Source organism: Cryptomeria japonica, chromosome 10 (assembly GCF_030272615.1).
Source record: "Cryptomeria japonica chromosome 10, Sugi_1.0, whole genome shotgun sequence".
NCBI lineage: Eukaryota > Viridiplantae > Streptophyta > Pinopsida > Cupressales > Cupressaceae > Cryptomeria > Cryptomeria japonica.
The window spans coordinates 629,001,780-629,017,186 of record NC_081414.1 but is presented as its reverse complement, the minus strand read 5'-3'; the positions used below and the strand labels follow the sequence as shown (position 1 = coordinate 629,017,186).

The following is a 15,407-nucleotide window of genomic DNA, read 5'->3' as shown; positions in this document are numbered from 1 at the left end:
ACGAAATCTCTACTTAGAGAACAAGCACCGCTGTTTTTCTAAATTCCCATAAGAAGACTAAAATACACTTGCAATGCAAACTATTTGAAATTCAGTGTAATCTTTTTTTTCCAAGGCAGGCCCAGAAAGCACCTCAGTCCACTTGCCATTATAGTAAACAACGTTGCTTTCCAATCCCAGGGCACATCCCAACGTTCTAAAATGGGCCAATCCATCTTTCTAATACCCTGCAAAAGAGGTGCAATCAGATGGAACATTAATTGTCACCACCAAGAGGCATAGTAGAACTGTAGAACATGTCATAACTTGTACAGCTTTAATGAGAAATTTGTAATCCTGTGAATTTGAACCTTGCAGGCACTCAATGTTTATCCTATTTCAACAGTAGACTAATTTAAGAGTCCTAATAAATATAGATATCAAAGCATACAAGCTGGACAAAAATTAATAAGTTATACAGTATACAATAGATGATATTCAATAAACTCCCCATATTATGCAATTTGAGGAGGTCTGTGTATGGCACAATCTATTCTATATTTTTATGATTATATTCTGACCTTGGAAAATGTTTAATAAATGTTAATTCATTTCCTCTGGAGCTACCATCATTTTGGTTTATAAAATAGCTGCTGCTAGCCCCTATTTCAAAGAATGATTAGGATAGAAATACAAAACATAATACAAAAAACTGATATTTTGAGGTCTCTTAACTATTGTAATGTTATACTCTAAACTATTTTGATTTCCGCCATCATTTTGGCACAAGAACAAGAGAAACCATTCTTTGGGTTTCAGAAGTGTAGAAGCATAAGCTTTTACAATGTAACCCAATGCAAAGTGCATCTTGTGAAGGAATAAAAGGCACAAAATCATGTTGGTCAGGCACAATAGAGTCTCTCCATGCCATGCCTAAAGCTAGAGGAATTAAGAACCCCTATTAATAATTACAGTAAATAGCTTTCTCATGCAGAGAGTACAAAAAGTGAGTCTTCCATGTTTTTTGAAACCAGCAGTGATCTTAGATACCCATGTTAGGCAACTTCACACTTGTACCATCAAGGAGGTTCTGGTGCAAAGGGAAGGAATGCAACCTGAAGATGCAATTAGGGAGTCAGCAACCATTTTGTCACATTTTCCACATCTCATGCTTTGAGGACAGCTTTTTTTGAAGGAGGGGCAATGTCAAGAACCTCCTTTCTCATATATGAATCTGGATATTGTAATTAGAGTTTATGCTCTATTGGCAGTATCACCTCCTTGAACTGGCACCACAAACTTAATAAACAAGCATTCTCTTTCTCTTATTTTCCTATGTATTGACATTATTTTCTTTGTAGGTTCCTTGCAAACCTTAGCCCTTATCTATAGACAGCCCATTTGCCACTTTCTTCAATTTCTTATGAAAACCTATGCAAGTTAAGGGTCACAAACCCTCATAAGGCCATTTGGGATGGTGGGCCACTTGCCTATTGTCTATTCAATTTGCACGTTAGACCTTCATTTACATGTCTTTGACCCTCATTGAGGCACTGATGTGTGAAGTTACTTTGAGAAGAGAATCTTGCATGCCATGTGTTAGGATTACACTTGACTTCTTGACTTGCAATTAGTCCTTGTTGAGCAGGCGCCGTATTTAAGAGTAGCTAATAGTTGACTCCTTGACTTGATTCCTTAACCACCTTGGAAGAATGGTGCCACGAGAAGAGAAAAGCATTCGAGTTACATTCTGTTGTGACCTTTTCACACATCGCCCCATTGCTAACGGGGACCCCCTCTTTGCTGGCTTTTTGCGTTGTTAGGTTAGGGTTTTGGCTACTTAGTGGGCAATTTTGTGTTTCCCATGCCCAAGTCTCGGAGTTTTGATCATGCCTAGTGTCGTCTAGGGTTTTTGAAGTTATAGGATCAAGTTGCAAAAGTTGATATTTTAATGATCCTAAGTTTTGCTAAGTGTAAACCTTTTTTGAACGTTAACGTGTTTTTAAACACGCGCATCAAGTGATTTTAAAGTGCCAAGGTATTCACAAACCTTTTGGAGTTGTTTTCTCGCTCCTAAGGTAATATTTAAGTTGGTTTAGTACTTTATTCCAATATTTTCCTAGCGTTTTGCTCATATTTTTGGAAAATTAGTCCAAGTCCAGTTAAATTTAAAGTCGCTGAGTGATCTTGAGTGGTTAAAATGATAAAATCCTAAGGGAAATTCATATTCCAAGGGTTAAAGGGTCAAATTCCATGCTAGAGGTGCTTTTCCCCTCACATTCCAGACTACCCAACCCATTCCCCCACTCAAAATCCATACTACACATGGGTTTCCCCTAGAATCCATACTCGCCACTAATTTCCCCCACTGTTTATCCATACCTGGGTCGATTTTCCCTTGGAAGTGTTAAAATTTGGCTAAGTGTCAGGATTTATCCAGACTGCCATCTATTTTCCACCAGGAGTGCGGACTGGAGTGCAAGGATAATTCCATGCCTGGGTCGATTTTCCACCAGGATTTTTGTGACAACTAAGTGAGGATTTTTGTCCAGATTTTTATCCAGACAGGGATCGAATTTCCCCTGAGAGCATTTGTAAGGATTTTTGTCCGGATTTTCATCCAGACAGGAATCAATTTTCCACTGGGAATATTTTTGAAGAGTTTTGAGTCCAGATTTTTATCCAGACTGAGGTCGAATTTCCACCAGGGAGGTATCTTTCCAAGTTAAGAGAGTTTTGAGTGTGGATTTTTGTCCAGACACACATCGAATTTCCCCTAAGGGGTGATTTTTGCAAATTGAGTGCATTTTTGTCTGGATTTTTGTCCAAACTCACATCGAATTTCCCTTATGGAGTAAATTTTGACACTTAAGTGATTTTTAAAGGGATTTTCAATCCCAGCTGATATCGATTTTCCCTTGGAGGCTTATTTTGGATTTAATTTGCAATATTTTAATAAATAAGCCCCATTTTTAATTGCTTTTAAATAATTATTGATGATTATTTAAAATTTGAAAGCAAATTTAATAACTTGCAATAATTATTAAATGTTTGAACCTTCTAGAAGCAAGTTAGGTTTTCACCAAACAAGTATTTCTACAAGTGATTTATCCCACATTGCTTGTGTGGTGAAAGTGAGAGGTGAAAGCTAGTATATGAGAGAAACTTCAGCATTATTTTATTATTATTTCTACCAGGTGTCTCCATGAAAACGATTTTTCTCCAAGTTGGGCAAATTTTTAGCAAGGCGTTTTTGTGAAGTGTGGGATTGAGGATTTATTTTCCTCCATTTTTTCCAACTTGCTGATTTATTCCTCTTGGCTGCCATTAAAGACCAGTTTCAGAATTTCGATTTTGCTAAGTTTGGCGATTTTTTCAAACTTCAGCATTTTTTGGTGAAAGTTGGCAATTTCATGTTTGGAGACTTCGGCGATTTTTCCTCCACCATTTTTGCTTGCTGTTCAAACCTTCATTGCTGCAGATTGCTGCCATTAACAACATTTTTCAGAATTCTGAAAATTTCGATTTTTGCTAAGGCAATTTTTTGTGTTTGGGGTATCCAATCCCAACTTGGGCGATTTTTTCCAAATTGGTGCCATCCTTGCTACTACAGATCAAGGCTGCCATTGACATCAATCTTCAGATTTCAGTTTGGCGCCATAGTTGGGAAAATTTGATTTTGCTAAGGAGGTGATTCGGTGCCGCATTTTGATGATTTTCGTGCATTCTTGTTGGCTGCCATCATTTCCAGCCTGTTGATTCGCTTCAGATCTGAGGTTTGCTTCAGATTTTGACCTCCATTAATGGCTGCCATTAATTTTCAGACTTAAGTTTTTATTGCCCAGCCAATTCCAACTTAAACATTTAGCATTTGGAGGTGTTTTATGGAGTTTTCTGTGCATTTTTCAGACCATTTTATCGCTGTTGCAAGTCTGAAACTCCATTGTTAGGCGATTGTCCTCAGAAATTTTCATTTCCAGCCACCTAACCAATTTTGGTGAATTTGCTTGGGGTTGTTTCCTTAGCAATTTTTCATCATTTTCAGGGATTTAAACCACTTTGCAAGGTGCTGGTAAGTCTGAAGTATCCGATTTTCAGACTTGTCCTCAGAAAACTAAATTTTACCAGCCATACTTACATTCCAGAAAATAATTGTTTTGATCATTAGAACTGATTTTTATCAAGATTATGCACATTTTGAAGATTACAACATGTTTTAAAAGTCTGATTTTCAAGTTGTCTTTAGAATTTTGACCTCCATTGTTGACTGCGGAAGGTGTCTTCAAACATTCATTGTGTGAAAACACAACCTTTCACACTTTTCCTTAGTCATCATCAATCCAGTATACTCCTTTGCACTTTAGCTTGCATATTTTCTAAGCGTAAGGAGGTATAAATGAATTTTATGGAAGGCTTCCATGCCTTAGTGTTGTCACACTTTGAACTTAATTGCTAAAATTTACCAAGTGTATGGATTATTTTCCTGACTCCATGCTCTGAATTAACTAAATCTTAAGATAGTCAAGAATTTTATTACGAATATTTTCCTAAGTCTAACTTCGAGCTTCGTACAGGTGCGATGTCAAAGTCAGGATACAAGGAAAGAAAAAAACTGTTGAAGACGCTGGAGACTGGATTTTATCCAGAGTTTAAGATTTCATCCAGATGGAAGGAGATCGCTGATACAAATATGCATTTCCTGGACTTCGACCAGATGCAACGTCGGATGTTCGGAGTCAGAGATCAGGTTCCTTCCCCAGCATATGCGAATATTATGAAGAGTGGCATTTTCCATGCCGCTGGATTTCCACAGTCCATACAGTGCAGTGAGCTGATCCTAGAATGTGCACGATGTTACGATCTTCTCACAAGAATGATCAAGAGTCCTAAAGGCGTTGTCATCGCCTACCTTGCTGAGGATGCCATTGCTGAGGTGTTCGGAATTCCACGTGGAACAGACATGAAGGATGTGACCAAGGAGGATTATGCAGACAGATACACAAAGAAGATGGGTGTATGTAAGAATTTAATTAACAAAGAGTGGATGATTGAGCCTAGGTCTCATCATTCCAAGGCTCCCAAGACACTTATGTGCATAGATTTCAAGGAGGAATATAGTGATTTGATATTCCTACTCAACAGAGTGATGGGGATGCCGCAGGGAGCGATATTTGATGGATGGATGTTCTACCTCATCCAGGATTGTCTTAGAGGAACACTAGTGAATTGGTCCAAGATTATAAGTGACAATCTGGATTTCCAGCTGAGGAATGTAGAGCGGTCCAAGTCATTCACCATGACTTCCTACCTGGTGTACCTGCTTGCACGATTTGTTTCATACAGAGGATTAATATGCAAAGGTGAAGTTGGGAATGGGCAAGGACAATTTAAGAGTTATGAATGCTACCCCCAGCTGAGTATGCACAGAATTGAAGACTATAAGAGAGTGAATGATGCATTCACTATGTACATCACACGGATGCTGCAAGGCGGAATCCACAGAAGATTGTCCAAGGAGGCAACAGAGTTAATAGAAAGATATGGATCGTGGTATATGCAGTTCCCCACTTTCACATACCTCAGGATTCATGGGTTTCAATCTGAACCCTACAGACTTCCTAGGTATCCTACCGACAGAATGATATTGTTGGAAGTGGTGAGACAGCTTCTAGAGTTCGATGTTATCCAGAGAGAGAAGCACAGAACAGGAATGACATTCCCTATTTCAGTTGGGAAGACGTCGAAAGTTTGCCAATCCGCCATAGCCGCCAGCACTGCAGATGAGGAGCTTGCATTCTATCGATTTGCTACATATAAGAAGAGAGAAAGATTCGATCCAGACAAGAAGGTCGGAAGGATCAGAGGAGAGAAGTTCACTCATAAGATTGACATAGAAGATTATTGGGCTAACCTGATGGACGAGCAAGCAATGAAGAGAAGAATGTGGTCCAGAATGTCAGTGGATTTCATGAGGAAGTGTGGACTTTTCCTCATTCCTGATCAGGTATTAGATGATAGAGATCATAAACATCCACAGTATGAGAGTGAAATGAAGAAGGCAATCCTATTGCCTAATTGGTCAGAGTTAGAAGAGATTGACCTGAATATATTGATGAGAGAGGTCTTGAATTTCTCTCGCCTATGGGTGGATATACAAATGAATAAATTAGTTGACATGGGTGTTCCCTTCACTTATGAAAGGATGAAGCCGGAAGAGTCTACTTCCGAGGACGATCAGAGGATTGTCAGTGATGTCAGGATTCATGTAGACAAAGAGAGTCAAGCTCCCAAGAGAAGGAAGAACACGCCTGGAGAAGTCAAGGCCAGAGGGAAGAAGATTGAGGAGGTGAAGAAGAAACAGAAGACTATCACTCCACTTATCATTCCTTCACCCCCTCCTAGTGTCTCATCAATCGAAGTGATTGAAGTAACAAAACAAAATAAGGAGACTCAGCAGTGTTCCAACACAGTGATACTACCAGAGAATATTTAGGAATTCCATGCCACAGCGACATCTACACCTCCTGATGAGAATAATGATCAGTCGGAATCCCCTACTGTCCTTTTGGAAGTTAGCTTGGGAAATGAAGTATATGATTGGACCAGGAGTAATCTTGATGATAATGATGATGTTATTTCGGCATTGAAAGGACTTGATCGAGAAGTATGTCTTGATGATGGTATGGAAATGGCCGCTATTCCTAAATGGCTGAGGAGAAGCATGGAGAAAAGTAAACAAATGATAGAGGTACAGCCTATTGATGATATTGATGACTACCTAGCTAGGAGTGCTAAGAAGGAGCCCAAGAGAGCGGAGATTTTGTCGCACATAGCTAGAGATGAGAGGAATGCGGATTGCGCAGATTGCTATTCCTATTGCAGGTGTGACAGCGGACATTGCTACTCCTATGGATTTCCAGATCACTTCAGTCGCCCTTGGTTGTACATCCACAGAGCTGGAATTCCAGGAGATTGGTGACAACCTCCAGTCAATCAATGCAAGGTCAGACAGAGCGGTTTCGGAGAATGGAAGGTACATAGAAGAAAATATTAGACTCAGAGAGTATATCGCAGGGACAAGGCATGGAGATCCCACCCTTATTTCCCCTATTGCAGTTGACCATGGAATACATTCACACTGTGAGGTAGCGAGAGGTACACACTCAGAGGTGGAAAAGTGGATTGAAAGCACAAGAAAGCAGGCAGATGATTTCCTTACTCAGTTTGTCCATGCATATGATAAGACAACAACACTCGTATTCAGAATCCAGTATTTGGAGGGAGTTTGGGAAGAATTCCGGCCTATTCAAGACAAGACTATTCCACGCCTCCTGGCATTGAAGAAGGTTCCTAATTCCACCTTGGTCAGCGAGAACATTGTGCACAGTGGAAACAAATATGATTTCCATGGCTGGTATTGTGCATTAGCCTTGAAGAAATCAACTTATGAGAACGCCCAATCGAGTTGTATGGAGATGGAAGGATTAATTCAAGACATTCAGATGAAGATCCTTGCCTCGATTAAGGAATTATTGGGTGTTGATGTTAGTGATGCTAGTAGTTTACACTTAGCCGAATTAAGAGACAAGATGAAATTTATGTATTTTTGCCAATTGGACTCTTTGAAGAAGAGTCAGATAGATGACTTGGTCTCTTTGTTGATTCATGTTCATAGTTCGCAGAAGCTCATGCCAGAATGGGAGAACACCTTGAATGCTTGCTCGGATTCACTGGACGTGATTGATTTACAGCAGGATACCTTGCCTAGCATTTCCATGGAGGAGTTAGATTCAGTATTGGCTAGATTCTTGGAGTATGCTAGGAGAGAGAGAGATGCAGGGAAGAATCTTCTAGAAGATTCCCTATATGATGACTAGGTATCTTTTCATTGGGCCATATGTTGGTGGCGCCATTTTTGACGTAACCCTAATTAGGGCAATTCTAGGGTTTTGTTGGCATGATCTCGGCCGTTGATCTTAGATCAATCTGGGCCATCCATTTTTGTAAGAGACTCTATATATGCCCCCTTGTCTCTCATTTGTAAGGGAGAGTTTTTGTAGAATTGTTGGTATATGCTGCAGCTATTTGAATCCTAATCATTGTTCAATTGTTGGTGATTTTGCTCTTCAAGTGTTGTATTTGCATTCATGGTTCTCAATTCCTCCAAGTTAGATTAGAATTTATTTTCATGTATGTTAGATTGAGTGGAAGATTTGTTGAATTTATTTGTGTGGAATCCTTAATCCATACCACTAGCCTCTTGCCGCTGTAAGTGCGCCTTGTGTGGTCAACTGGAATTTAAGTAAACATAACTTCAACTATTACTCGTCCCTTGACAAGCATCAACTTGGATGGTGTCTACGTTTGATGGTGATAGCCTGAAAATCTTTAAGTATACCTTAGATGATTGCACTTAGCTTGTGTCAATACCTGATTGTGAGACCTTGCCTGGTTTGATTCCACTAAATCCATTCATCATTTCCTACATTCCTAGTCTTAGAATAGATTTCCTGAACCCTATTCTTTTTCCCCCTTTTTTAGTAAAAAGTAAATCCAGAGCCATATTGATAAATCTTAAGTTGTCAGCACACCTATTCCGCATCATTCATGATAATCCAAACATTTGTGTAAGCCCCCAAGTGAAACACAGCAATTCACATCAACCACTGAACTTACCCACTTGTCAAGACCTGACATGTAGAAACCTTGGAATGATTTTAGTTGATCTCATTCTTAGCATCTGAGGTGATTTTGTTCAAGAGAGGGTAAATTACTTTGGTAATTTATTTTGTATTGTTATGTGCATAAAAACACATCAACAAAGAATTGGCGCTAGAAGGAGGGCCTGAACGCAGTGAATGCGTGAGCAATTAGACTACAGATTCTATCAATTTATATTCGCAAGGAGTTATCCAGGACTTTTGTCCCTACTCCCGCGCTCAACATTACTTGCAGTCATTCGAAGATTATGTTCCGGAATGGTGTTGCCTGAAGAAGAACTTATCCAAGGTGAACAAAGAGATATCATTTCACAATTCAACACTCTTGCTTGGAGAAACCAAAGTAGTCATGCTGAATTCAGACAAGTGAGAAAAGTGATAGACAAAGAAGAGCAGTTGGGAAGCTTGCCTCTGATTGTCATTGTTCCTGAAGCAGTTGATCGTGAGAACCAGTCTACCAAACCGCCTGAAAGAAATTGAACCTGTTGAAGATTTCAAGTTAGTATGAAATACCATGGTGCTGCTTGATCCTGATAGAACGAACGAGCTTGAATTGGACGAACTTGAGTTCAAGCAACCGAACCTAGGAGACGAAAGAAAGATTATATCTAGTTTGAACAACTTTGCTTGGGAAGTGAAAACAAGTGCACCACAATACATCGGAGTTTCTCTTGTGTTGGACGAAGAAGAAGAGATAGCTGAACGAATTGACGAACAAATTGAGGAGCAGATTGAAAGAGATTTACTTGCTCAAAGATTACAACAAGTCTGGATTGATCCTAGACAGATCACACTGGATCGCATCAATTCCTTTTCACCCGAGAGACTTCAAAGAATTCTAAGATCTACTCCTGGAGATCGAAGACATTGTGAGTTGAGGACTCCTCGCAGATCCAGACTTGGAAGGCGGGAGGCTTCACCGAATTCAGATATAGCAGATAGAGATAGATTATTCAATCAAAGGGACATGCTGAGAGAAGACAATACTTTTTCAGATCCTCCAGATCCAAATCCAGAGGAAGCTCAACAGTTTCAACAAGAAGACCAAGAGATGGCCGAGAATCAAGGACCACCTCCAAACGGTGCTACTTGGTTGGTTACCAACCCGTCACCACTCGCTTTCAATGACATTCATGAGATGCCGAAGAATCCGGAGAATTTTTGTTCAAAGAACAATGTTGGCAACTCAAGCCGAACGACGGAAGATCACATCACGATGTTTGAAGACCATTTGAGAAATAGACCAATTGAGTATGGAGATGTTGCTTGCAGACTTTTTTCCTATTCCTTAGGAGAAGAAGCGTATCATTGGTTCATCCATTTACCTGCAGGATCCATCACCTCATGGGAAGAATTAAAAGAGACATTCATTGGAAAGTTTGGATTCCAAATTTCCCCATCGGAGTTGCATAGACAGTTTGTTGAGTGCAAAAGACAAGAGAATGAACCTATCAATTCATTCAACAACCGATTCCAGAAAGCTTACACAAGGTTGCAGACTCCTTATCTCATTCCAGATGCTCGAGAGATATACTATCATGCTTTAGATCCACTTACAGCTGTTTGTGCGAACTCCTCCCTCTCCAGCAAATTTGAACGAAGCATATGCGAAGGCAATAGAAGTTAGTAAAATATTACGTCAGAATCTTAGTGGACCTTTACTCAATTTGGGGTCGCCTGCGGCCGCAAATCAAATTCAGAATTTAAGCCAAGCTTTGGTGCATCATACGTCGATAATGAATCAAGTTCCACAGCCGATGTATCTAGTTGCTCAGCCATCAAATCAGTTGGTACTCCATCTTGGAGCACCCATTTCTCAAGCTCCACAAACGCATCCAGTGTACCTACAAAATGTTGTGACATCCACGAGGACACAGGAGGAGAAAGAAAAAATGAAAGAGTTAATAGACCAAGTAAAGAAATTATCTACAGAGGTTACTCACCTGAGGAACCAGAACAATCAGCTCTACAGTATGCATAGAAATTATCAAGGTGGTAATCAAAACAACAATCAAGGTTACCAAAGTAACAATCAGAATTATCAGAACAACAATCAGAATAACCAAGGATATCGTGGCAATAATCAGAATTATCAGAAGAGAACGTGGAATACTGCGCCCAACAATGGAAATGTGCCGTCACCCCTTGACAATCTGCCTACTTCGGAAAGTCGACCGGCTGACAAAGTCTTCCTCGCGGAGGCTACCTTATCAAATTGGTGCAGATTACACAACACTAGTCAGCATTCAAAGTTGCATTGTCTCGAATTCAAGGTTGCTGCTGACATTTTCCAGCAGGAAGTGCGAAATAATGAAGCTTCAGAAAGCATTCCAACAACGAGATATGAAATTGTCCCGACTACAAGATATGACCAAGCATTGATCGTTGAGGATTTCAAGTTTCCTCCAGTTTATGAAGAAAGTTTAATGTGCGAACAAGGTGGAAGATTCCCTCCAGAATCGGCGAATGGACCTATGGTTCCGCCTAATTCTCAGTTCCCACCTGCTTTAGCTAATGGACCTATTGAAGATCCAGACTACTATTTCCCACCATTAAATAATAGTGTTTTAGTTGAAGGGATTAAAGAAGTGTTTCATCAGTCGTCAGGAAACACTGGACCAAGAGTTTATCAAAGGAATCAGAGGAATCAAGAGCCTTTAACTACTTCCGTTACTCCGAACAATTTTTCTACGCCACCAAATCCAAGTGCTAGCAATACACCAAGCTATCCACAAGATTCACTTGAGTATAGACGGAAGAACATTCCCCCTCAAGGAGAAGAGTTGAAGCGGTTGGGTCTATGTGTCTTAGAAGAATTCAAGAAAGTCAAGGTAAGCCTACCCTTGTTTGAACTAATGAAGGTACCTGATATCAGAGATACATTAATGAATGGATTAAATGAGAATACTGTCGCGAGAGCAACAGCTCAAGCCAGTTCCAGCATTCAGAGAGGTTCAAGTGTTCCTCAAGCGAGCATAAATGTGGTTCAAGATGAACCAAATGTTCAACAGTCATCAGAAGAGGCATGTAGTGTTCAAGATTCATCTAATATGCCCAAGAAAGAAGAATTAGTAAAAACAGCAAGTGTGCCAAAGAAAGAAGATATGGTAGAAGGCAAAGCTTTTTTCACAAGAGATAATGTAAAGAGAGTTAAGGATTCACCAGTTGTGACTGAAAATCCTACCAAGGGTGGAATCTCTCCTAAGAGTGAGATTGCTTCTGTCGAGAGCGCAGTTAAAAAAGATGAAGTTTCCAAAGAAAGTGTGAAAATAGAAGAAAGCTTGCAAGTCCATAGGGATAAGCCAACAGTAAATTACCAAGATGAGCCAACCCCATTCTTACTTTCAGTAAGGATTTTCGGCAAGCTTTTACATAATTGTCTGGTGGATTCCAGAGCTTCAAGTAATGTAATGCCAAAGGCTATATGCGAGAAATTGGGTCTCATTCCCATACAAACTAGTAAAAGAGTTACACAATTAGATAAGACAGAGGTACCTATGATTGGAGAGTTAAACAATATTCATATGCAGTTGGCTGCGGATCCAAGAGTCCAGCACTTCATAGATATATTAGTTGTAGACATTCCAGACGGATATGGCATGCTCCTGAGTCGAGATTGGTCACGAAGACTGAATGGTTACTTTTCGACCGATTTCTCTCACATATGGCTGCCATGGAGAGGTGTACCAAACCAGATCAAGATAAATAGTACCCCAAGATTAAGATTGATGATAAAAGAATATGGGGAAGACAATGAAATTCTTTTCCTAGAAATAGATCTAGGAAATTACAGACCAAAAGTTGCAGAGGTTTTGATGCTTCAAAACCCAGTTGAAAAGATAGAAGAAAATCATGAGATTGTGAATTCCACAGAGATATTAGTAGAAAGTGATCATGATACAGATGAAGAAATTGATATGTTTGAAAGTTTCAGAGGATTTGTATTCAAGAATATCCAGCAGGGAGTTGAGTTAGGCAACCGTGCTCGCATTCAAAATTTATTGTTGCCTAATTGTTGTCGAATCCACAATACTGCTCATTCTGAATTCTCTTGCGCGATGTGCAAGGTAGCTTTGAATCAAATACACAAGAGAATTCCTAAAATTCTGACACTTGAAGAAATTAGAGAGGCCTCTCCTAGGCCAGATGAACAAATTATAGATAAAATCAAAGAAGAAATACATGACGAAGATCAAGTTTCGACATTGAGATTTGATGGTTCAAAGTCAAAGAAAGGATCAGGAGTCGGATTTGAATTGATAAGTCCCTCTAGGGAAACTTATTTGGCCTCCCATAGATTATAATCCTTCCATTGATTTGTTCTCCAGTTGACTAGAATCTTTATGCTTGGCACCATACTTAAACAAATTATAAAGGGAAGAATGGAGAACAATTTTGGGTTAGCTTCCCATTGATTTTCCAGCAAGTTGAATGAGGGAGGAGGCCTTCAAAGAGTTCTTTTGCAAGTTGGGAGCTCAAGGGTGGGATTTTGGAGGTGTTGGTTGAAGACTATGCATTTTCACAGAAGTAGTTTCCTTTGGAAGAGGCTTGGTGAAGATATTTGCAACCTGTTCTTTGGTGGCAACATATTCTAACTTTACTTGATTGTTAGCAACTTGCTCTCTTAAAACATGATACTTAATTGGAATATGTTTAGTCCTGGAGTGCATAACAGGATTCTTGGATATATTAATTGGACTCGTATTGTCACAGAAAATATAGATGGGATGATCAAACTCTACCTTGATGTCCTTCAACTCTGCTTCATCCATAGAAGCTATCTATAACAAGAAATTGTTGCAATGTATTCAGCTTCAGCTGTAGACAAAGACATTGACTGTTGTTTCTTACTCAACCACGAAACAAGATAATTTCCTAGAAAGAATGCACCTCCACTCGTGCTCTTTCTATCATCAACAACGTTGGCCCACTCTACATTTGTGTATGCTATGAGGGTGAAATCTTCACCTCTTGGATACCATAAACTAAAATCCATAGTACCTTTTAGATATTTGAATATCCTCTTTACTGCACTTACATGTGTCTCCTTTGGTGCAGCCTGAAATCAAGCCATATAACCAACAGCTTGCTTAATATCAAGGCGTGTGGCTGTGACATACAATAAACTCCCAATTATTGACTTGTACAATGTTTAATTAGCTTCAAGAGAGTCATTGTCCTTGCTCAACTTGCATCCTATAACCATGGGGGTACTCACATGATTGCAGTCTTCTACCTTGAAATTATTCAGCATTTCCTTAATATACTAGTTTTGAGAAAGAAATATTCCATTAGCTGATTGTAATATTTGCAAACCAAGAAAATAAGACAGCTCACCAAGCATTGAAATTTCAAACTCATTATGCATGGTAGTACCAAATTATTTGCACATATTTTCACTGTTGCCTCCAAAGATGTGTGATGTCCCCTTTTGTAAATGCCCTAGTTTTTGCCCTAAAATCACAATTCCAAGAAACTTTCCTACTAGGGTTAGGAACATAAACTTAATCATAAGATATCTCTAATTTATTGGGGAAATCCAATCATAGGGAAGCTAGGATAAGGTGACTTGATAGGGTGCCCAAGAGATCCTCTACCCTAGGCCCAAGATCAAATATACCATCCCTCTTGGCCTCATGTGGCCCGTGCCATCCATATGAGGTGGTGTACCTAGTAAGGTGTCCTATAACTGTTCCCCTCATTCTTGCCACTTCTATCCTACTTCCCATGATTGAATATTCTTGATGCATTCATCTACCATGATAGAGAGCATGACGAGCATTCACAATAGGGTGCCCTGAAAGTCCATCCTTTCTAAGCCCAAAGGCAGTACCCTTTGTACCCCTTGGCCCCATGGGACTCCTTGGTCTTATACCATGAGGTGGCGTACCTAGAAGATGACCCCATCACTGTTCCCCTACTTGCAATTCCCCAATTTCTCTACTATGGCTGGTTACAGTCAAAACACATGAAGAGTTCCAATACTATGCACACATTCTACATAAACAACAACGGGATATAAATTAATGTTCACTGTGATATATATACAGTCATAAACATACAGCCTATTATAAACAGTTATAACCAACAGCATATTATTAATCATCAATGAGCAAATAACATTCATCATGTTGTGCATAAAGAACTCATACCCCAAACCCATAAGTATATTCGAACTATTGTATATTTAGTTACTAACATTCAATCTGATTCCATTTGATGGTTACATATACTCCCCTTTCCAAATCTGCTGATAGCACATTTATGGTCTGCTGTTTATACTCAGAATTCTGCATTTTAGGATGGCATCCCATATCCTCCTTTCTACCCTTTTTGTCTGCTCTAAAATGGAATCCCCTTCCACTCTCCTTCTCAAATGAAAACTTCTCCCCCTTATAACTTCCTATGTGAGGGACAGTCATACCCCTTCATCATGCCTTCCCTTTGCAAGGGTCACAACCTTTCACAATTACCACCCCTTCAAAATGTCACAACCTTTCATCATTTTTTTTTGATAGGTAAAATCTTTCATCATTTTTGTCCTTAGAAGTCACTCCCTTATTTTCTGCCCATTCCCTTCTCCTTCCATTAATCCCTATGCTCCATTCTTTCTTCCGTTTCTCCATATCCCCCTCTCTATATTAATTGCTTATTCTTTTTATAACCTCGTATCTCATTGAGGAGACACATCTCTTTGGAAAGAGATAT

The 15,407-nt window shown here is 39.5% G+C and overlaps 1 protein-coding gene across 3 annotated transcripts in view; it reads right to left on the bottom strand.

The window, feature by feature from the left end:
- LOC131036149 (uncharacterized) overlaps window positions 1-15,407 on the bottom strand; it is a 157,443-nt gene that overhangs the window by 116,836 nt on the left and 25,200 nt on the right. For all 3 annotated transcript variants that reach the window (XM_057967962.2, XM_057967963.2, XM_057967961.2), the window contains exon 2: window positions 133-227. In XM_057967962.2, the coding sequence (XP_057823945.1) occupies window positions 133-227 (95 nt within the window). The remainder of the gene's footprint in view (window positions 1-132; window positions 228-15,407) is intronic.